Source organism: Microtus oregoni, unplaced genomic scaffold (genome assembly GCF_018167655.1).
Source record: "Microtus oregoni isolate MIOR12 unplaced genomic scaffold, Mior012 000009F_ref0000495, whole genome shotgun sequence".
Classification (NCBI taxonomy): domain Eukaryota; kingdom Metazoa; phylum Chordata; class Mammalia; order Rodentia; family Cricetidae; genus Microtus; species Microtus oregoni.
The window spans coordinates 20,872,161-20,893,876 of record NW_024543068.1 but is presented as its reverse complement, the minus strand read 5'-3'; the positions used below and the strand labels follow the sequence as shown (position 1 = coordinate 20,893,876).

Sequence of the window (21,716 nt, the reverse complement as noted above, 5' to 3'; positions counted from 1 at the left end):
AGTGCTCTTAACTGCAGAATCAGCACCCCCCCCATTAAGTGTTGAATATAATTTATTTCAAAAGGCTAATAGGAAACTCTTGATATGTTAACATAAACATTATGAAGAGCTGGCAGTGGTGGTGCACGCCTTTAATCCCACACTTGGGAGGCAGAGGCAGGCAAATCTCTGGAGTTTAAAGCCAGCTTTTTTGGTCTACAGAGCAAGTTTCAGGACAGCCAGGGCTACACAGAGAAATCCTGTCTTGAAAAACCAAAACAAACAAAAACGTGGAGAAAGAACTTTGCTTGAGACGGGCTTTGCTTTGTATCCCAGGCTGGCATTGAACTGCTTCTGCCTGGGCCACCCGAGTACTGGGATTATAGGTGTGCACTGCCATACCCAGTTTAGAGCTTCTTGATAGTTAAAATTTGGGAAGAAGACATGTATTACATGTTGACATTTTCAAAAACCTTACACATTTGTTGATTGGCGTGGGTGCATGTGTACACTCTTGTGTGCACTCTTGTGCAAGTGTGCATGTATGCCTTCTTGTGGACGTCAAAGGGTGACTTTCAGGTCTAGTCTCAATGAGAGTTACAATTGCTCTGAAACACCATGAACAGAAGCAGCTTGGAAAAGAAAGAACTTACGTGGTTTATAGCACTTTAAAAAAAAAAAAAGACATTAAACTAGCCAACACACCAAGAGTCAAATTTTATTTATTTATTTATTTATTTGCTGGTTTTTGTTTGGGACAGGATTTAGCGCTTTAACTTGCGTAGACTACGTGGCCATGTTGGCCTTGGACTTGTGGGCATCCTCTTGCCTCATCCTCCTGAGCGCTGGGATTGCAAATGTGTACAGCGCCATGCCTAGCCCAGTTGTTCATTTTTAGAAAGTATTTGCAAAATACTCAAGCCTGAGTAATCATTGTTTGTCAGTTCTTTCAAGAAAAGTTGGGGAAATGCATCTGGTTCATCTGGCAAGGCAGAATAGCACAAATGCTTCTCCTATTAATAGCCTCTGAGCTTCCTTCACAGACAGCAGAACTGTGGGGACTTCCTGATTCTCTACAGAGATCCTAAAAAGACTTCCAGGTTGAGGTCTAATAACATCGATAACTGGTGTTGCTTGTCAAGAGTATTCCCCAGTGAAACTGCCATATGTTTCTCCCGAGGGACCATGGCGGAGTAGGGGATGTAGAAAAATAGTGGGGTTTGGTGTCCTTGGCTTGATTTGTGCTGCCCCCAGCAGACTTACCCCTGTCATTTGTGTACCGTCAATACAAAAGTCCGTACGCGCGCGTGCACGCACACACACACACACACACACACAGCAAATCACATCATACTATCTATGTAAAGGCTGTCAGAATTTAAAAGGAAATTGCTCATGACAAGCCTTGACAAAGAGACAGCAGTCACACGTGACTACTTCGTAGCTGTGGATGTCTGAAGGATTGGTTTGGATGGCAGAAACAGCCCTCATTTGAAACTTCCTTCGGAGTCATCATCTCCCATGTCCCTCATTCTCTCTGCGCGTCTGCACAAATGCATGCCATCTAATTCTTTGCTCAGCCTCTGGCCCTTCTTTATTAAAATTCAGAACGAGTGGTAGTTAAATCCCACCACCCCCGACCCACACTGCTGTGTATCTATGCAGCCTGAGCAGAGCAGAAATGCATACACAGAAGGCTGCGACTGCCTGGTGTGCTCTGTGCTGTGGTGCCTTTTCCTTTCCTCAAATAACTAAGCACCAAGATTTGTGTGGTGGGTGTATACCTCGTACATTTGGAGACTGGTTACTTCTTGGCTTATTAATTGTTTGCTGTGGGAAGAAATAAATGCCAAGAATTGTGGCTGTGGGCTGGAGGTGTAGCTCAGTGGTAGAGCACTTCCGTGCACTGGGCCCTGAGTTTATTCTCAGCACTGCAAAAGGGGGGCCAAACAGGAACGAAAGAAAAGAATTCATTTCTGTAAATCACTGGACTAAGCTAACTCACTGGGTCTAGCAGTTCAACGACAGATCAAAATGTCATGCACACGTTCAATGCCACCGAGCTGTTTTTCTACACTGAGAGAAGAGCCAATTTGCCCAAACTGGCCAGTGTCAGTTGTAATCGGACGTTGTCCAATCTGCTATCTTTTCTGTGGTTCTGACTTCCTGCCCCTCACCTTGCAGAGAAAGTGACTTTGAAACGGTACATAAACTTTCTCCTTTTTCCCTGCTTTCCTTAGCCTTCTCGGACTACAAACCCAACTTCTGCTTTATGGAGTGAAGTGTGCTTGATTGTAGAGGTGCAAGAAAACCAATTAAGCTCTTTAAATTGTTGTGATTTCTTCCTTTTTCCTTCCTTCCCCCTTTAGCATCAGTTTGGTTTTGAAAGGGTCTTTGTGTCTCAGACTGGACGGCTTGAACTTCCAACCCTTCTGTTTCTGTCTCCCAAATGCTGGAATCACAGCTGTGTGCCACCGTACCCAGCTTCATTTATTCCAGCTTGTTTTTCTCCCTTGTCACCATACAAATCAACTCTGCTTTAGGAAATAAGAAAATAGTTTATTCTGACCATGATAGGTCAGAAAATATAGATTCAAATGATCATTCCAAGGATCAGAATGACTTTCCACCATGGAAAGGTCACATGAACTTTTATAGTCACAAAGAAAGCCATCAGTCACAAGTTTACAAAAGACACATCTGGGTGATCAGATAGGTGGGCTACACTAAGGCAATCTTTGTCGGTCTTAGTTTTAGGGTTAATAGAGGCTAAACATGTCAAGCTTAGACCTTTCTAGAGTTTTATCTAGAAGTTACGAGGCCGTCATATATGAGGTGGATAACAGAGCTAGCTATAAAGACAACCGTAGGCCATTTCGGCTCTTACATGATTCTGACATGTTCACAATCACAATATTCTGCCTAGCCCAGGCTGCAGTCTGCGGGACCTCAAGCTCATTAGCATTCTCTTAAAGGACATCCATGCAGCCAGGGTGCGTGCACAACTGTCAGTTCAGCCCAGACCCAAAACAAACGCTAGGATGTTCATGATCTGGTCCAAGTATATACTTGTGGATTTCCTTTCCCTCCCTCCCTCCCTCCCTCCCTCCCTCCCTCCCTTCCTTCCTTCCTAGACTTGATATACTTTCTGGTATAAAAACTCTTATGTTATAGCTACAGCTGAAGCCTGGGGTCCTCTAAACAGAGACTCTGGTGTGAGTTTCCACAAGCTGGTCAGTGAATTCCTCCAGATAGGAAGACTTGGTGAACAGTCTCTTTCCTGAAGGTGGGAGTCAGGTAGCTGTAGGTCTTGGAGATGACTTTAGAGGTGACCTTGGTGAAGTTGTCCTGGTGACAGGGCGGCCACTGGCTGATGTGTAGTATTCATAAATACTGCTATTGAAGCAATTTCTTGGATACAGGAACGGAGATCATTGCCATTACCTCTGGGGACAGGGATGGGGCACACAGGATGAGCACAACCACAGTGACCTGTCACCCTGCACAGGATTGAGTGGGGCTTGCCAGTCTTGTTTCCATGGTAACCATTCTGCAGAAAGACAATGGGAAGCCTGGCCAAGATGATGGCTCCTTGGATGGCAGTGGTCACCTCCTTGAAGCACTTACACCAAGACCAGCATGATCGTTGTAGCCCAAGTCTGCAGTCTTTAGAATGTCATCCTCATCCTCTAGGGATGCTCCCAAGAGAGCATCAGTGGTCACAGCTTCCTTGATGGCAGGGAGGACAAGTAGATCTCACCCAGGGCCTTGATCTTCATATCCTTGACCAGGTGACCCAACTTGGTGAGGTGGTCCACTCCTTATCTTCCGTTTTGCCTCCATGAAGATCTGGACCCTCACCATGGCCCCTAAGATGGCTGAGATCTCCCAAGCCCGGACCCCAGCCCTCCTTTTGTACCTGTGTCATCTGCCATTTGGCATATTCCTTTGGAAGAAGCGTGGGTTTTTTGTTTGTTTGTTGGTGGTGGTGTTTGGTTTTTTGAGACCAGGTTTCATGTCGTAGAAGCTGACTTTGAACCTGCTGTGGAGCCACACAGAACCTGGCCTTGGACTCCACAGCTCCCTCAAAGTGTCAGAATTACAACTGTGTGCCCATTGGTGCAGCGGTGCCTGCTTTAATCCCAGTGCTCGAGAGGCAGAGGCAGGAAGATGTCTGTGTTCACGGCCAGTCTGGTTTATATAACAAGTTCTTGGCCACCCAGGGCTATACAGTGAGACCCTGTCTTAAAGAGTAAAGATAAAACAAACCCTAGCATAGATGCCGTCTGACCCGTTATAAAAACCATTGGCCAGTTTGTGGGAGGCAGAGGCAGGAGGATCAGAATCAGCCTTGGCTACATGAGACCCAGCTTGATTTCAAACTCACCAATCTCCCTCCTGCCTCAGCCTCCTAAGTACTAGGATTACAGGCGTGTGCCACCATATCTGGCTTATTGGGTCTTTCTGATATTATGATACACGACCCCTTTGTAGGAAGGGATTAGCATTCAGGATGAAATGCTTAAGTAACATTCTTGATAAATCATATTGGGATTAAGATGTGTTCTGGGGAACCAGTCTACACCCACCCACTTGAGTGCCAGTCAAGAGTCTAATGTTCTTTAAACATCCTTGCATCTAGTCTATCATTGGTTATATAACCAGCTCCCGTGTGAGAGGCTCAGAGCTTGGGGATGTGCCGTATGCTCATGGCTTGTCTAGCATCCAGCATGCAGGAGGCAGGACCAAAAAACAAAGCTAAACTTCCAGGATTCAGTTTCCCCATGGGTCTCTCCTAGTTCCTTTGAAGTTCAAATCAGTCAGCAAAGCTGAGAACCAAACAAATATGAACAACCAGAGCTGGGAATGGGGCCATATTCCTGAGATCCCAGAGCAGCTCAGACTATCCCCATGGAAGGTCCTGGAAACGCTGTTATGAAGGTCAGCCTCCTGTGCTGAGGGCTTCACTTAACCACTGCTTTGCCCTCTGCAGTGTGGAGAGAAGCAAACCTTACTGCAAAGAGCTGTTGACCCCCAGGACACGGGAACACATCTGTGAAATAGATGTTTACAGATAACCGATTGCATTGAAGAACCACAGGCATGGTCAGGGTGTAAAACAGGGTGTAGTGGGGTCCGGTTTCAAGGGTCCAACGGCTCCTACACTGACTGCCAGGAGGCAGACACCAGTTTGCCCTCCCCCTGGTTCTGTTCTGTGTCCACTAGTAGAGCGCACTGACAGTTTTCACTGTAGTGTGGCTGAACATGAGCATTTCCATGGCCCGTGGGGAGTGTGGAGGGGTAGGAGGGTCTGATGATAATTTCTCAGTTTCAATTACCTGTACTTTTCTAAGTAATCCCGCATTTCTGGTAGCCTGAAACACTGCTGCCTTGTTCACGGGGCAGATGCGGGGCAGCAGCAGGCGCACACCCTTTTTTGTTTATTTGCCTTTTTTTTTCTTGGTACCTGCAGGGACAGCCGTGGGTTCTGGAACCGAACTCTTATATTTTTGATTGTGAGCGTAGCCTTTAACGGCCGAGCCATCCCTCCAGGCCTGTTTATTTGTTCTTTTATAGTTTTTTTCCTTTTTCAAAGATTTATTATGTATGCTGGGTTCTGCCTGCATGTACACCTGCATGCCAGAAGAGGACACCAGATCTCATTATAGATACTTAGGAGGCACCATGTGGTTGCTGGGAATTGAACTCAGGACCTCTGGAAAAGCAGCCAGTGCTCTTAACCTCTTAGCCATCTCTCCAGTCCCCCCCCCCCCCGCTTTTTTCCTTTTTTTGTTTTTCGAGACAGGGTTTCTCTGTGGTTCCCCCCCCCCCCTTTTTTTTTAAAGATGAGTTATCCTTATTGTGCAGGCTGGCCGTCCGGGTCATTGAGCTCACCTTAGCATGCTTTTTCCTTTTGGATCGTCCCTGGGTTGTCTGAGCCCAGTCAGGGTACAGAGTGATGCCACTTGTATTCACTTCCAGCCTCCTTGTCTTCCAGAAAAGTTCCCTTCATCAAGAGTGACGCAGCTCAAACATTCGTTTTATCCCAACTAAAATTGCAGAAGTTTTTCTGTACACTTTGCCTTTCCCTAACCGTCTGATTTGCATGTATTTATTATTCCAGGTTGGCGACAGAGATGACTCCAATCTTTATATAAATGTGAAGCTGAAAGCTGCTGAGGAGGTAAAGCCAGAACCCCACCACCCCCTCCACATCCTGCTGGTGACCCCTCCCCACGAAACTTCCTGCCACCAGCAGGCCCTGATTTAGCTGCTGAGCAGGTCTGGATCAGTGACCTAGCACAGCTGGTCCCCCCACCCCCACCCCCCGGAATGTCTTCTCGTTAGTTTTCTTCCCAGATGGGCGGGTGGGCAGTGATGGTGACTGCCATGGTAACAGGTGAATTACCGGTACGATGGGTTGGTTCTTCTCCACGCACAGGGTGAAGTGACGCCTGGCGCTCCTTTGTCTGAGTCACAGTCCTTCAAAGGAACAGGCCCAGGTGGCAGGCTCTCTTACCGTTTACCCGTTTCCTGTGTTCATTTCTGTAGATTGGGATCAAAGCCACTCACCTTAAATTACCGAGAACGTCCACAGAGTCCGAGGTGAGCATATGAATGAATGAATGCGGTGAAGTGCCTCCCCGGCTGCTTCTTTCAGGGGCTGAGATACACTTTGCAGACAGAGCTCCAGGTTCTTCCCCCCCAGCCCACACTTCCCCGTTTCAGCATCTGTGTGGTAAACAGATGAAATGGGACACTTGTTTTAGGTGTTAAAGCATGTCATCTCCTTGAACGAGAACTCCAGTGTGCACGGATTCATAGTGCAGCTGCCTTTGGATTCAGAGAATTCCATTAACACCGAAGCCGTCATCAACGCCATCGCGCCCGACAAGGACGTGGATGGGTGAGTGCTACCCCTGGTTTTATTTACTATGCTTCTGTTTCTGGAAATATACCACATTTGTTTCCAGAGAACAGAGCTTGCCTGCCTTCTTCCTTATTTTGATGGCTTTGTTTTAGGTTGACTAGCATCAGTGCTGGGAAGCTTGCCAGAGGTGATTTGAATGACTGCTTCATTCCGTGCACACCCAAAGGATGCTTGGAACTCATCAAAGAGACAGGTAAAGATGAGGCCAGCCAGCGACAAGAGACCTAAGAGCCTTCTAGATACATGACAATACCGAGGAAGTGGACCTTAGGGAAATGGACGGGATTGACAAAGCAAAAGCTGAAGAAAAGGCTCAGTTTTCTCCCCATGTGGAATGTACGTGCTGTTGTTTAACAGGCGGAGGAACAGGCTCCGAGCCAGAGTCCTTGCAAAAACACCTGTAATCTTAGCTCTTGGAAGGAGGATCATAAGTTTGAGGCCATCCTGGATACATGAGAACATGTGTCAAAACCAAGGGCTAAGGTTCAGTTCCCTGTGCTAAAAGCAAAAATAAGCAAACAGACCAAAGGTCAGAGAGATAGCTTTGTCCAAAAGGTAACAGAACCAAGGTTTGAAGCCAAGGTTATTGAAAAGTTTCTGCGCCTCCGATAAACCTCTCCACCGATGCAGCAATCCAAATCAGACCAAATCAAACCAAGTTATAAAAAAAAACCCAGGTTTAATGGATAAAACACTTCTGGGCTGTTTTCCACCCCTCTACCCCAGATAGGAGATGGGGAAGAGAGACTGAAAAACCATGTGTCTGTTTTCTGGGGGCCAGTTTAAATACCCTGTGGGAATGGTCTTGAGCATCTCTTGGCGAGGGGCGAGGGTCATCATTTGGCAAACTTTCTGAGATTCAGCAGAGTTTGAAGAGAGATAAGGAGGGTGCTTGGGGAGGAGCTTCCACCAGAACATTCCAGACTCTGGGAATATGGATGCCAGGGGCCAGGATGGAGCTGCCACCAGAACAGTTATGTGCATTCAAAGCAAGTTATTTTGTGTGAGGATAGTGCAGCAATCCTAAATGGCAGTGAGAATTGAGAGTGCAAACGTGTAAGTTCCTGTCCCGGGAACCAGCCCTAGGTCCCTACTGTGGTTCCAGCAGTAGGCAGATGGCTGGAACAGATCTCTTCAACAGTCGCCCCACTTGCTTTATTACAGAGCTGGTACCTTCACATTTTAGCTTCCTTATGAATACTTTTAGCAGAGTTTATTTTTTGCAAGGAAACAAGTCCCGTCAAAAAGAAGTAGGTTAGCAGTTTCAAGCGAGGTGCTTGATCAGCGTTGCTAAGGAAAGGGGTCTGCTGTTGGCCCAGCTCTGACAGTTCAAACCTGCAGTTTACAGTCTTGAGTATGTTCAGCCAGCGTTTCTGACAGCTCTATAGAAGCAAATCCCATGAGCATCTGTGGCCTCCCAGTGTCTCACAAGTGAAGGCACTCTAGCCTTAAGGTAGCTTGAGATCTAGCTGAATTCTCGTTGGTCCAGGAAGGTGGGATTGGTTGATCTGCGGTGCTGAGGATGAAACCCAGGGTGCCGGCATGCTAGTCAGCTCTTCTGCAGTGGAGCCACGCCTCCGACCCACTCATGTGTTTGTTCATCCTTTCAAACTGCAAGGACATCAGTTCCAGTACACAGAGTCATGACGTCAACCTTCTCTAAGCACTGGGCTTCTGATGACATTGATTATTTTGTGAGAAATGTGGTTTAAGTCTCAAGCAAGCCTTGATGGCTGTACAGACAACTGTTCCAGAACTCTCTCCTTCTGTGCAAGCAGCTCATTTTCAGCCCCCTCCTGGTAACTCCATGTAGCTCCCACCCTGCTCCATTCTCATAGTCACGGACTGCACCTCACAGGCCAGGGGGTGATGTGGAGCGTTCATCTGTCACCTCTGTGAGACAGCAGGTATCAGTGCTAAAAAGCACGTTAAGCTGGCCAGGCCTGGTGACGCATGAGGCAGGACCATGAGTTCACAAAGCCTGTCTGAGCTATACAGAGGATGTTCAGGGCTAAACCAGGCAACTGAGAGTGTCTCAAAATAAAAACAAGCCTTGGGGTATACTTCAGCAGAAGAGCCCATGCCTAGCATGTGTGAGGTCTTGGGTTTGGTCCCCAGCATGGGGGGGGGGGGGCAAGGATTGTTGATGCATTGTCAGAAGCAGAGGTGCTGAGTCAACAAAGGCGCCTTCCAGTCACTTGCAGTTCCCGTTGTCACTTCCCTGCAAATAACCCTGTGGTTCAGGCCCTAAGCCAGACAGAACTTTGGATGAGAAGCTATATGAATCAACTCACCAAATCTGGAAAGCCTTACTGGTACTAATCTAATTTCCTCCTTTGCTCTGACCCTGCTCCATATACCAGCGTTTTCATGACTATTTTGCCCGTGTAGTTTAATCTGATAACTACTTCCATATGGTTGTTAGCTGTGTGTCAAGGTTTCTTTTTTGAGTGTAGGATTTCTTCCCACTCCCTTGTGACTCAATGAGCAGATCTGGGCCTAAACAGATCTCCAAACCCCGCTGCAGGAAGGCCAGTGTACAAGATCCAGACCGTGGCCGGAGCTGAGAGTGCGCTTTACCAAGGGAGTGTTCTCAGGAGAATTTCTGCTCCGTGCAGAGAGTCGGCTTCTGTGCACCTGTGTTGGTTTCCATCCTGGTGGCGAGTGAAGGAGGGCGGTTGCTTCTCCATCTCTGATGCATGCTGGCTTCTCTTCCAGGGGTGCAGATTGCTGGAAGACACGCCGTGGTGGTTGGGCGAAGTAAAATAGTTGGTGCCCCCATGCATGACCTGCTCCTGTGGAACAATGCCACAGTGACCACCTGTCACTCTAAGACTGCCGATCTGGACAAAGAGGTAGGCGGTCCAGAGTACAGTAGGCATCTGGCGTGGGTGGGTACCTTATCTCACTGAACCCAAGCCGCTATGCTGTGCTTCTTGTCTCGTTTCATAAGACAGAGGAACTCAGTCAAATCACAAATCTGCCCACCGTTATCCAGCTCGTTGTGACCGTGTACTTTCTATACCAGTCTGCCCCTTGGCAGACAGTGTTGTGTAGGGAATAATGCCAGACAATGAAATTACTACGTCATGTCCAGATCTCCCAGGCATGATGTCGTTGGCTACAGAGATGCCCTGGAAGAGGGTGGGCAGTAGACATCTTCAGACGCTTGTTCTTTATTGCTTTATTATTGTTACTTTTGTTGTTAGGCTGGGTTGAGCCCCTTACAGTAGGGCAGTATTTTACCACTGAGCTACATTCTTAGCCCAGCAGCTTCCTCTTGACGCTGTATTTCTGATCCAAGAATGTTCGTGCAACCGTGTCCTTGTTGGCAGTGCAGTTTTGTACGTGGGCAGAGAACAAGATAGAGGCTTGGCACCATCTTTAATACCCTTAAACTGTTCCATGGTGAAGGGAGTAGCTCTCACATTCCATAAAAGAGGGTGCGTTAACCAGGGTTACATTACCAGGAATGTTGGCCTGAGTCTGGCTCTAGAACTGTGCTCCCCCAGCCTGCGCAGGTTCTCACTGCCTTTCCCGTTAGGGGAAATAACCAATGAAAGAGGGCCTCTGGTGTTACAGGGTTGAGCACGGCATTGAGTGGGTCAGCTGAAACTCTGGCTTGCCTTATCCCGCATCCCTGGAACTGGTGTTGATAATTAAAAATTTAGTGCCACAGCTCTGGATTTTCCTTTCCACTTCTAGGGGTGTGTGTGTTTGATTATGTAATTTCTAAAGTCTTGGTCCCCTCCCCTAGGTAAATAAAGGAGACATTGTGGTGGTTGCAACAGGACAGCCTGAGATGGTGAAAGGGGAATGGATCAAGCCCGGGGCTGTCGTCATAGATTGTGGGATCAACTACGTTCCAGGTGAGTAGTGCTGGGGAGAGCTTCAGGTCTCACGTTATATCAGCCCGGGGCTTGCTGAGACTGGCTTTGTTAATGGGTGACTATTGACTTTGTCCAGAGAGAGTGGAAGAGGAGGCGAGTGCATTGCTGCTGGCTTGTTTGTCTGTCTGTCTGTCTGTTTATTTGAGACACAATCTCTTCCTATAGCCAAACCTGGCCTTGAATCCATGATTGTTCTGTACCAGCCTCCTGAAGGCTGGGACTGTAGTGTGCTCACCTGGCTTCTGTTCAACCTTCATGGAACTGTCACCCTTTCTTGTGGCAGAGGCAGTAGATAGCCTTAAATCATTTATTATAACAGTTTTCCCTTCTTGATGGCCTTGCTTTCCCTGGTTTTAGTTACTCATGGCCAACTGTAATCCAAAAACATTAAATGAAGAAGTACTACAAAACAGTAAGGGAGGTTGTTGGGGTCTTTTGGAGGTTTTTTTTTTTTTTTTTTTTTTTGGTTTTTCGAGACAGGGTTTCTCTGGCTTTGGAGCCTGTCCTGGAACTAGCTCTGTAGACCAGGCTGGTCTTGAACTCACAGAGATCCGCCTGCCTCTGCCTTCCGAGTGCGAGGTTGTTGGTTTTTAAGATAGGGTCTCACTCTGTAGTCTTGACTGGCCTGGAAATACTACATAGACCAGGCTGGCCCTGAACTACCAGAAATCTACCTGCCTCTGCCTCCAGGGTGCTAGGATTAAAGGCCTGCATCACCACACCTCAACAGTTAGTGAATTTCAAATTGTTTGTCATCCTGCGTGATTTGATGAAATCTCGGGCCACCCTTCTCTGTCCTACTTCTTCCTGCTTGGGACAGGAACCGTGCCTTTGTCACCTGGGCCCATGCTAACTAACTACACTACTTGCTCTTTAGTCTCTTGGTAATCCCCCCCTTACCAGATTTGAACTTAATTATCAAATTTGATGGCAAGTGCTTGATCCACTGAACATCTCCTTTGCATCTCCTGTCTGCGCGGCAGGTTGTTCTTTCAAAAGAAATTTCTGAACAGTACAGGAATACCTACACACACGTCCACACACCTACACCCGCCCCTCGCACGCACACATACATATGTGTGCATATACACACATGCGTGTGTATTAGCTGGTGAAAGGAACATTTACTAATTCCGTAACTTCTTCTGTGCATTGAGCACTATGGCAGTTCCTGGGCTCAGTGAGTGAGTGTGGCCCAGCTGTGGACTCCACTTATTCATTCATCCATCCATCCATCCATTCATTCATTTTTGTGGTTGTGGGAATCAAACCCAGGACCTCGTGCATGCTAGGCAAGAGCTCTCCCATTGAACTATACCAGCAGTCACCCTTCTCTGTTTTTAGACTTTAAATAGCTTCTTCAGTTCCTCTCCTCCATGCCAGTTCTTCCTGAGCCATATCTGATTTCCTGTCACCCGGGGATGATCTTCGTCTTCTGAAAATCCTTAGCCCTCTCCCTAGCCCTGATCACACAGAGCTTGCCCTTTCTTGTATCCTTCCAGCTCCACGGTGGTCTCTGCTACCTTGTCCTGCATCCTGCCTTCTGACACTCGTGCTCAGGTCTGGGGAGTTGTTGAGGCGACTTGCAGCAGGGATGATTTTTTTTTTCCTCCCTTCCCATCTGAAGTTTAAAATGCAGACACTGAGCTGCCAGCAGCGTTAGTCACTGTCAAGTTCTCACCGTTTCTAACCTCCCTCCCACTCAGCCTCGCTTTTAAAACAGTAGCTCATAATTGATCACTCATTTTCTGGGTGTAATTATCTAAGGGGTGCAGAAGAAGTTGCTCTCCTCATCTCCCCACTGTGAACACTTGCAGTGTGACATCCGAGCTCAGTCTGCATACATCCCCGCATCTCTGGATCATAAACTACTATGGGCATTCAAAAAAAAAAAAAAAGCTGGGCGGTGGTGGTGCACGTCTTTAATCCCAGCACTTGCGAGGGGCAGGAGTTTGAAGCTAGCCTGGTCTACAAAGTGAGTTCCAGGACAACCAGAACTGTTACACAGAGAAACCCTGTCTCAAAAGAAAAAAAAAGGGGGGGGGGGTGAGACTTAAGATAGAAAAGAAAAACCTGGGCTGGGGGTGCAGCTCTGTGGTAGTTTGCCTAACTTGTGCTACACCCTGAATTCAATCCTTATTACTTTACAGAGAGGGAGATATTTATTTATTTACTTTTTAGAAATTAAAGACACACACACACACATTCAAACCCCCTGGGTTAGGATCTAGAATTCTGTTGATCTGTCTGAAATTTTGATTTTTAAACATTGATTTCTCATGTAAATGGTGAAATCGTGATGTGAATTCCCCTCCCCTTTGTATGTTGTGAATATACTTTATTCCCATTGGTTAATAAAGAAGCTGCCTTGGCCCATGGCAAGGCAGAATATAGGTAGGTGGGGAAATTCTCCTGAATGTAAGGGAGAAAGAAGGCAGAGGAGTCAGGCAGACGCCATGTAGCTGCCAAAAGAGAAAGATGCCGAAAACTTAATGGAAAACCATGAGCCTCATGGTAAAATATAAAATAATAGAAATGTGTTAATTTAAAATATAAGAGCTGGCTAGGAATACGCCTGAGCCATTTGCCAAGGAGTGTGATTATTTGGGTCTGGGTGGCTGGGAAACCAATGTGAGGTCTCCATTTACAAAATAGCATAGGTGGTCATCAGTGTTTCCACCAGTCCTAGGCATATGGGCACATTCATATCAGTAAGGCCAGACTGTGTAGTTCCCTGACAATGGTAAAATCACTGGGTTATGGACAGAGGTAGGCTTCAAGATCTAAATACTGTTCTTCGAATAACTTCATTTGATGAAGCAATCTAGTCTACCCTGAACCACTTCTTGATTCATATTTCTTAAATTGTTTACTTGAGATTGATTCTCAGTGGTAGGACAAGACATGCACAAGACTTTGGGTTCTGTCTTATTAAAAAAAATAAGAATTGTTTGTGTTATCTACTCAAGGATAAAATGAAAAATCACTTTACAAATTAATAATGAATTAGTCCATATATTTTTCTAGCTGCTTTTTAATTTTGATTTGCCGGGTTGGGGAATCAAACTCAGGACTTTGCACATTCAGGGTTCTGCCGCTGAGCCACATCTCCAGTCACCTCAAAAGAATATATTTTAGGAACCAAGTGGAGTGAGGAAAGGATTGGTCAGAACTTGTGAGTGTGGTTTTCCTGCTTAGCTTACTCGTAAAGGTAATGTGAGGTAGGCTAATGTTACTTAGAAGGGGTATGGAAGAAGGGGCGGATCCCCCACCACATCCAGATCTGGTCTCCACTCACCCACTATAATAGCTCCTGGACTGGTCTCCAGTAGTTAGGGATCTCCAAAGCAACTGTCGGGATGAAACTCCATTGAATTCTATGCTTGGAACTTTCCATTGAAAGAAAGTCGAGGGCTAGGGATGGATAGCGTAATAAGCTGATAAGTGGTCACTTTCCCACTGATCACGCAACATCTGTGAGACTCTTGTCCCTTCACCAGCAGGTAGGTAAGTCAGCCCTCCATGTTTGGTAGGTGTCCATGCTATGGGGCATGTGTGGAAGTCGGGGTAACTTCCTGGAGCTGCGTCTTGCCTGCGCCTTGGGAGGCGGTTTTATTTCTGCCTTTCTGTATTCCACAGACTAGCTGGCCCACTAGTTTCCTGTCTCCACCTCACCCTAGGGTGGTTGGAATGATGGGAACGCAGGTTCTTACGTGGGTTCTGGAGCTCTGACTCAGGTTGTGTGGTTCCCGTGCCTCTGCTTTTGCTCTCTGAACCATCCTTTCCACCTCCTTAGCATTTGAAAGACTCCAAAAGGCCTACAAAGAGAATCTCTCTGACTGTAGCATGCTCCTTTAGCCCCTCCAGTCACCTAAAAAATATTGCGAGCAGGTGTGTGTTAGACCTTTGCATTTTTGGACCTCAGGTAATGCAGAGCCTCCAAGGGCAGTTGGTACAAGGACTTCCTGGGTCTGGGTTGTTTTGGTTTTGGCTACATCTGAAAACTTCCTCTCAGCCACAGAGCTGTGCTCAAAGAGAAGTGGCAATGTAACTGAGCTTCTACAGATCCTACCCCCGGGTTACTGAAGTGTCTGGGCCTGTCCCTAGCGTAGCCCGGAAGTGTTGGATGTTCTCTGTGTGAGAGCAGCGGTACATCTGTGAATCTGTCCCCTTGAATAGCTAAGCTAGGCTTTGCTGGTGAGATTTGTAGTTGGGGTCCTTTTAAGGAAATCGCAATTATATTTTTTGCCTTGAGCAAGCATTTAAGTAGCTGCTGTCTTTAGAACTAGATGTTGAATTGTTCCTCCAGCTCCTGCCTGGAGCTCACTAACTGCTGACAGTTGCTGTAGAAACCGTATCTGGCAGCTGTGACATAGTTGGAGCTTTGTATACCTAAAAAAAATTTCCTTTGTAGGCCTTGGCAAATTAACATTTTCAAAGATTGTCAGCTTTAAGAATAAAAAACACATTTTATTTATCACCAGAGACTACAAAAGGATTCTCCGGGATCTGGAAAAAAAAAAAAGCCCTCTTTTAAAAGGATTTATTTTATTTGTTTATTTTTAAATGCTTTTCATTTTTCTTACCTTTTTCACATCTTATTGAGGTCTTTCTGATAATCTCTTTTCTCCCTAGAAAATAGGGAATACCTGCCATCTCTTTCACATTAGTGCTAGGAGAGAGTCCAGGGCCTGAAGCATGCTGGGCCAGTGCTCTACCACTGGACTGCACCTCAGCTCTGTCCAGTAGCTTTAATAAGTAGACACTTGAGCCTCACAGGACAAATGTACTCTTAAATAGATGGGGGGAGGCGGATTCAAACTGTCACATTTCATCTCTAAAGTTGGAGATTAGCACCATTGTTGTGGTCTGAGACTTCGCTTTGCTTTTTCTCCCCCCCACACCCTCCTGAATCAGATGATACAAAGCCCAATGGAAGGAAAGTTGTGGGTGATGTGGCGTATAATGAGGCCAAGGAGAGGGCGAGCTTTATCACACCTGTCCCAGGCGGCGTGGGGCCCATGACCGTGGCGATGCTGATGCAGGTATGGTGCAGAAAGTTCTGGGGTTCTTCTGAAGACCTTCGTACCCTAAGCCACCGCGTAAGACCTCCTCAGGCACGGATGGGGTCTGCTGAGGGAAAGCTGTGAGAGAGGGCAAAGATGGTGTCTGTCCTGTCAGTAGAGGAAGCTGTCCTTCCACGGCCTTTGGAATTTAGAGCTGACCCAGAAACACGCTGACTGGCTGTCCACCTGCCGGTGTGGGTGAGGCAAAGGCCCTTCTGTGAGCATGGTGCCTCCTCACTCACCCCAGGTCAAGGGTCACCATGAACTGGTTCAGGTGGGGACCGAGCAGTGATGACCTGGCCCTTGGGACTGACTGACTGTTGGACTGTTCACCTCTTCTTACTCCATTTCTGTCACTTTGTCCAGAGCACAGTAGAGAGCGCACAGCGTTTCTTGCAGAAATTTAAGCCAGGAAAGTGGACAATTAAGTATAACAAGCTGAGTCTCAAGACACCTGTTCCAAGGTGAGAATGAAATGTTCTTGGGGGGAACTTGGGGACTGGTTAGGGTTTAACCGCTGGGCACTGTGGGCCCATGAGCTTATCCACAGACAGCACCATTGATTGGGGCGGAAGAGGATGTCACTAGTGGGGCTCATTATGCAGTAACTAAAGACTGACGCCCGTCTTTGTGTCTTTAAAGCGACATTGATATATCACGATCTTGCAAGCCAAAGCCCATCTGTAGCCTGGCCCGAGAAATTGGGCTGCTCACAGAAGAGGTGGAGCTGTACGGGGACACAAAGGCCAAAGTCCTGCTCTCGGCCCTAGAACGTCTAAAGCACCAGCCCGATGGGAAATACGTGGTCGTGACTGGGTATGTGTGTCCTGTCGCCAGCAGAGTCTTCTACGTGCGGCCTGACCATTATCACCAGGGTGGCATTTACACTTAGTACACACGTGTGGAAGAGCTCCTAGCTCGGTCTTTTGTTGGTGGTGGTTTTGTTTGTTTGGTTTGGCTTTTGAGACAGGGTTTCTCTGTATACCAGCCCTGGCTGTTCTGGAATTCACTCTGTAGACCGGACTGGCCTCAAACTCAGAGATGGACCTGCCTCTGCCTCCAAGTGCTGAGATTAAAGGTGTTCACCACCACCACCCAGACCTCTTGTTTGAAGGTTTTATTTAATTTAATTTATTTATTTATGATATTTTTGAGACAGGGTTTCCCTGTAGCTATTGAACCTGTTCTGGAACTAGTTCTTATAGACCAGGTTGGCCATGAACTCACAGAGATCCACCTACCTCAACCTCCCAAGTGCTGGGATTAAACGTGTGCACCACCACTGCCTGACTCTAAAGGTTTTATTTTTTAATTTGTGTGTATGTATGTGTGTAGGAAAGAGTGGGAGAGAGAGAGAGAGAGAGAGAGAGAGAGAGAGAGAGAGAGAGACCACAGACTCCTAAAGAAGCAGTTTCAGGGGATCTGATGGCCTTGTCTGGCCTCTGCGGACAGTAGGCATACATATGGTGCATTTACATGCAGGCAGGCAAAACACATATAAATAGGAAAAAAATAAATCTTTTTTTTAAGGGGGGGAAGGCTGGGGAAATGGCTCAGTGTTTAAGAGCACTGGCTGCTTTTCCAGAAGCCCCCTGTTCAGTTCCAAACATCCCTATGGCCGCTCACAGAGCTGTCTCTAACTCCAGTGCTGGGGAATCTGATGCCCTCTTCTGGCCTCCACAGGCACTGCATACATGTGGTGCACAGACATCCAAGCAAAAACTTCTGTACATAAAATAAAAATTAAATTTAAAAAAAGAACTTAAAAATCATGGGCAGTAGGGTCACATGTCAGTTCTATTTCTTTCTTATAGTGAGTAGAGCTAAAGTTCTTCTCAATTGTATTGTGTACACACATGATATATGCATTGCAGGGCTGCTTATGTGGAGGTTGAAGGACAGTTTTGTGGAGTTGCTTTTTTCATTCCCCCTTTATAGGGGTTCCAGGTGGAACTCAGGGTAAGGCTTTGATGCCGTGGAGCCATCTGGTAGACCCTGATTTTTGTTTCTGAATTTTTGAAAATCACTATAACTCTTAGAAAAAGATCTCTCAGGGTTTTTTTCTTCTTTTTTTTTTGTTTGTTTTGTTATTATATTTTGTGTGTGTGTGCGCACACACATACGCAGAGACAAGAAGAGCATGTAGGATTCTCCTGGGGCTAAGTTACAGGGGAATACAAGCCTAGGTGGCTAGTCAGTACATGTGTGCTGGGACCCAAACTCAGTCTTATGGAAGAGCAGCAGCAAGCACCCTTCACCACCGAGCCTTCTCTCTAGCCCCTTGTTCTTATTATTTATATCAGGAGTTATCTCTGAGTGTTCAATGATTCCAGTGACATTAATTCTGTGGTCTTTTGCTCTCTTCATAAAGTATAACACCAACACCCCTGGGAGAAGGGAAAAGTACAACCACAATCGGACTGGTGCAAGCCCTCGGCGCCCACCTGAATCAGAATGTTTTTGCCTGTGTGCGACAGCCTTCTCAGGGACCCACCTTTGGGATAAAAGGTACTTGTGGCCAGAGGGACCTGCCTTTCCTTTAGTCCTCCCAGACTGACTTTACCCGAGGGCGCTTATGGGTGCTTCAGCTCATTTAGATAGCTGGATGTTTGCTTCCACATTTGTATTGTGATTCATGTGAGGAAGGCTTTCATCGTTCCCCCAAGACTTAGGACTTGTGGTATATACAGGGATGATCGGGATATGTAAAATCCCGATATATCCTGATATCCACTCTACTGTCATAGTAACAATAAAGAAAATCATGGTTGCTGATCTAGGCTTCTACTGAAACAGACCAGTTCCACAGAATAAGAAAACCTGACCCCAGTTAGTGTGGGCTTTGTGGCAGGTATTGTGCTAAGCATTTTGTGTATACGTCATTCTCTATTCCCAGATGAGATGATGTCACTGCTTAGGATAGCAGCCTGGGGCCTTACTGGTAATGTGGTTAAAAGCACCATTTTGCATGTATTTATTTATCTATTTAGTGTGTGTGTGCGTGTGTGCGTGTGTGCGTGTGTGTGTGTGTGTGTGATTGCCACAGCCTGTGTGAAGGAGGTCAAAAGACAACCTGCTTCATTTCTTCTCTCCTTCCGCCATAAGGAGCCTAGAGATCAAACTCTGGTTGTCAGGCTTGGCAGCAAATGCCTTTACCCCCTTACAATTCATCACAGTAGCAAAATTACAGTTGTGATGTTACAACAAAGTAATTTTATGGTTGGGGGTCACCACAACCCGAGGAACTGTATTAAAGTGTGCAGCATTAGAAAGGTTGACAGCCACCAACTCAGCCCACAGCAGCTCTTTCCCCACTCCTATTTCGAGCTCTAAGCTACCACACGCAACCTTCTGATCAGGTGAGAACACTGGATCTCTAACCATACTTAACTTCATTTTGATCCCTGTGATTTGTAGGGATGCTCTTTTATTCTCTTTATTTTTTTTCCAGGTTACTTATTGATTTTTGTTTATTATTTATTTTGCATACATTGGTTGGGATTAAATTCAGGGCATCACACATGCTAGGCAGATACCGCACTGATCTGCACACACAGACATGCTTCTGGTTTTGTTTTAGCTTTCTGTGTGCATACTCTTTGTACATGGTGCTGTGGTACCTAAGGACGCTTTGACACACATATGCATTGCCTATCAAACCCCATACCCTCCCTTTTCTCATTGCTTCCCCCTCCTGTTACTCCTTTTTATTTTCCTGTACAATGTTGTTTCTGCTTTCAAAACATTCTCTTTTAATTTAAGCTATTTTTATTAATTATAATATGTTCTTAGCAGTGGCTTTTTCATTTGCTGGCTGACAAGGGATCGTGTTCTGCTTGTTCCAGTAATTAATGCAGATGTTCTCAACAGGCACACCTCTTCCTTCCTGCCAGGTTTGACTTGGGCTTGTTAGTTTCATTTTGTCTCTGAGACCAGGTCTTTCCAGGTAGTTCAGACTGGCCTGGACCTCACCGTGTTGCCTAGGCTGGCCACCGTCCTTGTGCCTCCTGAGAGCTAGATGAGCCTGCGCCCTGCCCTGCCTTTGTGCTTGTAACAACCCCTGACTCCAGGAGCCTTCTTCCTTCTGACTAGAGAGCTCATTGTTCTCCTTTCCTCTATTGAATTTTATTCCTTGCATAGTCTCCTCCTCCCAAAAATACGATGTGTTCTTTACACTGCCATAATCTTACCTGATGCTGTGGCAGCCTGGCCATCTTGACCGGCCTTTAGTTGATTGCACAGGCCAGCAGAGCTCCTAACAGTTCAGCTGTTTTCTAATGTATATCTCCTATTCTGGAAGAGCTGGGCTCTTTGTGTTAGGTGTGTACCATCAAGATTCCTTTTTTGGAAGCTAGAGTAGCTTTGTTAAGAGTAGGAAATTAAACAGGCTTGCCTTTATGTAACTGTCATCTGGGTTTTTTAGTATGTTAGGAATCACAGGGAGCCTATTTCTAAAGATAATAAGTAGGTATGTGTGTGTGTGTTCACGGTTTTGTCATTTGCACTCGGATTTCAATTGAGAGGCTGTTCAGCGTGCACATGATCAAGTGTTTTAGTGCGGTGAAGAAAATTAGAAAACACCTGCTCACATCTGTCCAAATGACTAGAAAATAAACAAACAGTATGCTTAGTAGTTAGGGAAATGGATTTGTCAGTCTTTGGATTCCAAGTCATGGAGAAGCAAGTTAACCTGAATCCCCGCCCTCGGTCTGTTCCCTAGGTGGCGCTGCAGGAGGTGGCTATTCCCAGGTCATTCCTATGGAAGAGGTAAAGCACCCAGGCTTGACTCAACCCGGCTCTGGGTCATATCTTTTCCCCTCCAGAGAGGGAATTTATTTTATTTTATTATATATATTTTTAGAATGCTTAGTGAACAATCTGCTTGTTTCTTGGCAGGAACAACACATTAAACAAAAATATCTTCTTTGTAGACTTGTAACAATAGCTTGCTCTCGAGGTCTGCCCTTCAGTGAGGATATTTTGAGCAAGTGAACACATGTTGCATGGTCTTGGGCATCAAAGTCCTTGTGACACAGGAACAGTGTAGGGACCCAGAGGGGAGCAGCTGCCCATGCTCCTCCTCATTGGTATAGCTTCTGGTGACCTCAGTGGTGCGGTGTGGGCTCCATTCTCTGGACGCTTTTTTGGAAAACTGCAATTCTTTCTTTGGGAGGAGTTGTTTCAAGGGACAGATAGCTGGGCGTTTTTATTTATAAATAGATAAGTTCTAGTGCTCACTGTGTCGCTCAGGCTGGCCTTGAACTGGTGGCCGACCTGAGTGCTGAGTGCTCCTGAGTGCTGGGGTGACAGGCATGAGCCATCACGCCTGGTTTCAGGGATTTGCTTTTCATAGCCCATTCGTGAGCCTGTCCACAAGCTGGGCTTCTGCCAGCACCCACTGGTGTTAGTGCATATTGAGTGACTGCTGTGGCTTCTGCTCTTTTGTAGTTCAATCTCCACCTCACTGGTGACATCCACGCCATCACTGCAGCTAATAACCTTGTGGCTGCTGCCATCGATGCTCGGATATTTCATGAGCTGACCCAGACAGACAAGGTAGGATGCAAGGGGTGTGTGTGTGTGTGTGTGTGTGTGTGTGTGTGTGTGTGTAAGGGGAAGTACCTGAATTAGTGTTGGTCCCTTGCATGCTGAGGCAGGTGACATGGCAGTGGGATGCCCTCATCTCAAATCTTTTTTCCCCTTTCTCTAAGGCTCTCTTTAACCGCTTGGTGCCTTCAGTAAATGGAGTAAGAAAGTTCTCTGATATCCAGATCCGAAGGTTACGGGTAAGTGTTTTCCTTCTTGATCGCTGAAACTTATTTGATAAAAGCAACAGGGTTTAATAGGTAA

The 21,716-nt window shown here is 46.4% G+C and overlaps 1 protein-coding gene across 1 annotated transcript in view; it reads left to right on the top strand.

Annotated features, from left to right (window-relative positions):
* The window catches only part of Mthfd1 (methylenetetrahydrofolate dehydrogenase, cyclohydrolase and formyltetrahydrofolate synthetase 1), a 61,476-nt gene that overhangs the window by 14,590 nt on the left and 25,170 nt on the right, over positions 1–21,716 (top strand). The window contains exons 3-15 of the mRNA XM_041658588.1: positions 6,104–6,163; positions 6,532–6,585; positions 6,750–6,886; positions 7,003–7,103; positions 9,629–9,765; positions 10,668–10,779; positions 15,718–15,845; positions 16,233–16,330; positions 16,509–16,682; positions 18,238–18,374; positions 20,587–20,633; positions 21,315–21,422; positions 21,578–21,652. Coding sequence (XP_041514522.1) covers positions 6,104–6,163; positions 6,532–6,585; positions 6,750–6,886; positions 7,003–7,103; positions 9,629–9,765; positions 10,668–10,779; positions 15,718–15,845; positions 16,233–16,330; positions 16,509–16,682; positions 18,238–18,374; positions 20,587–20,633; positions 21,315–21,422; positions 21,578–21,652 — 1,368 coding nt within the window. The remainder of the gene's footprint in view (positions 1–6,103; positions 6,164–6,531; positions 6,586–6,749; positions 6,887–7,002; positions 7,104–9,628; positions 9,766–10,667; positions 10,780–15,717; positions 15,846–16,232; positions 16,331–16,508; positions 16,683–18,237; positions 18,375–20,586; positions 20,634–21,314; positions 21,423–21,577; positions 21,653–21,716) is intronic.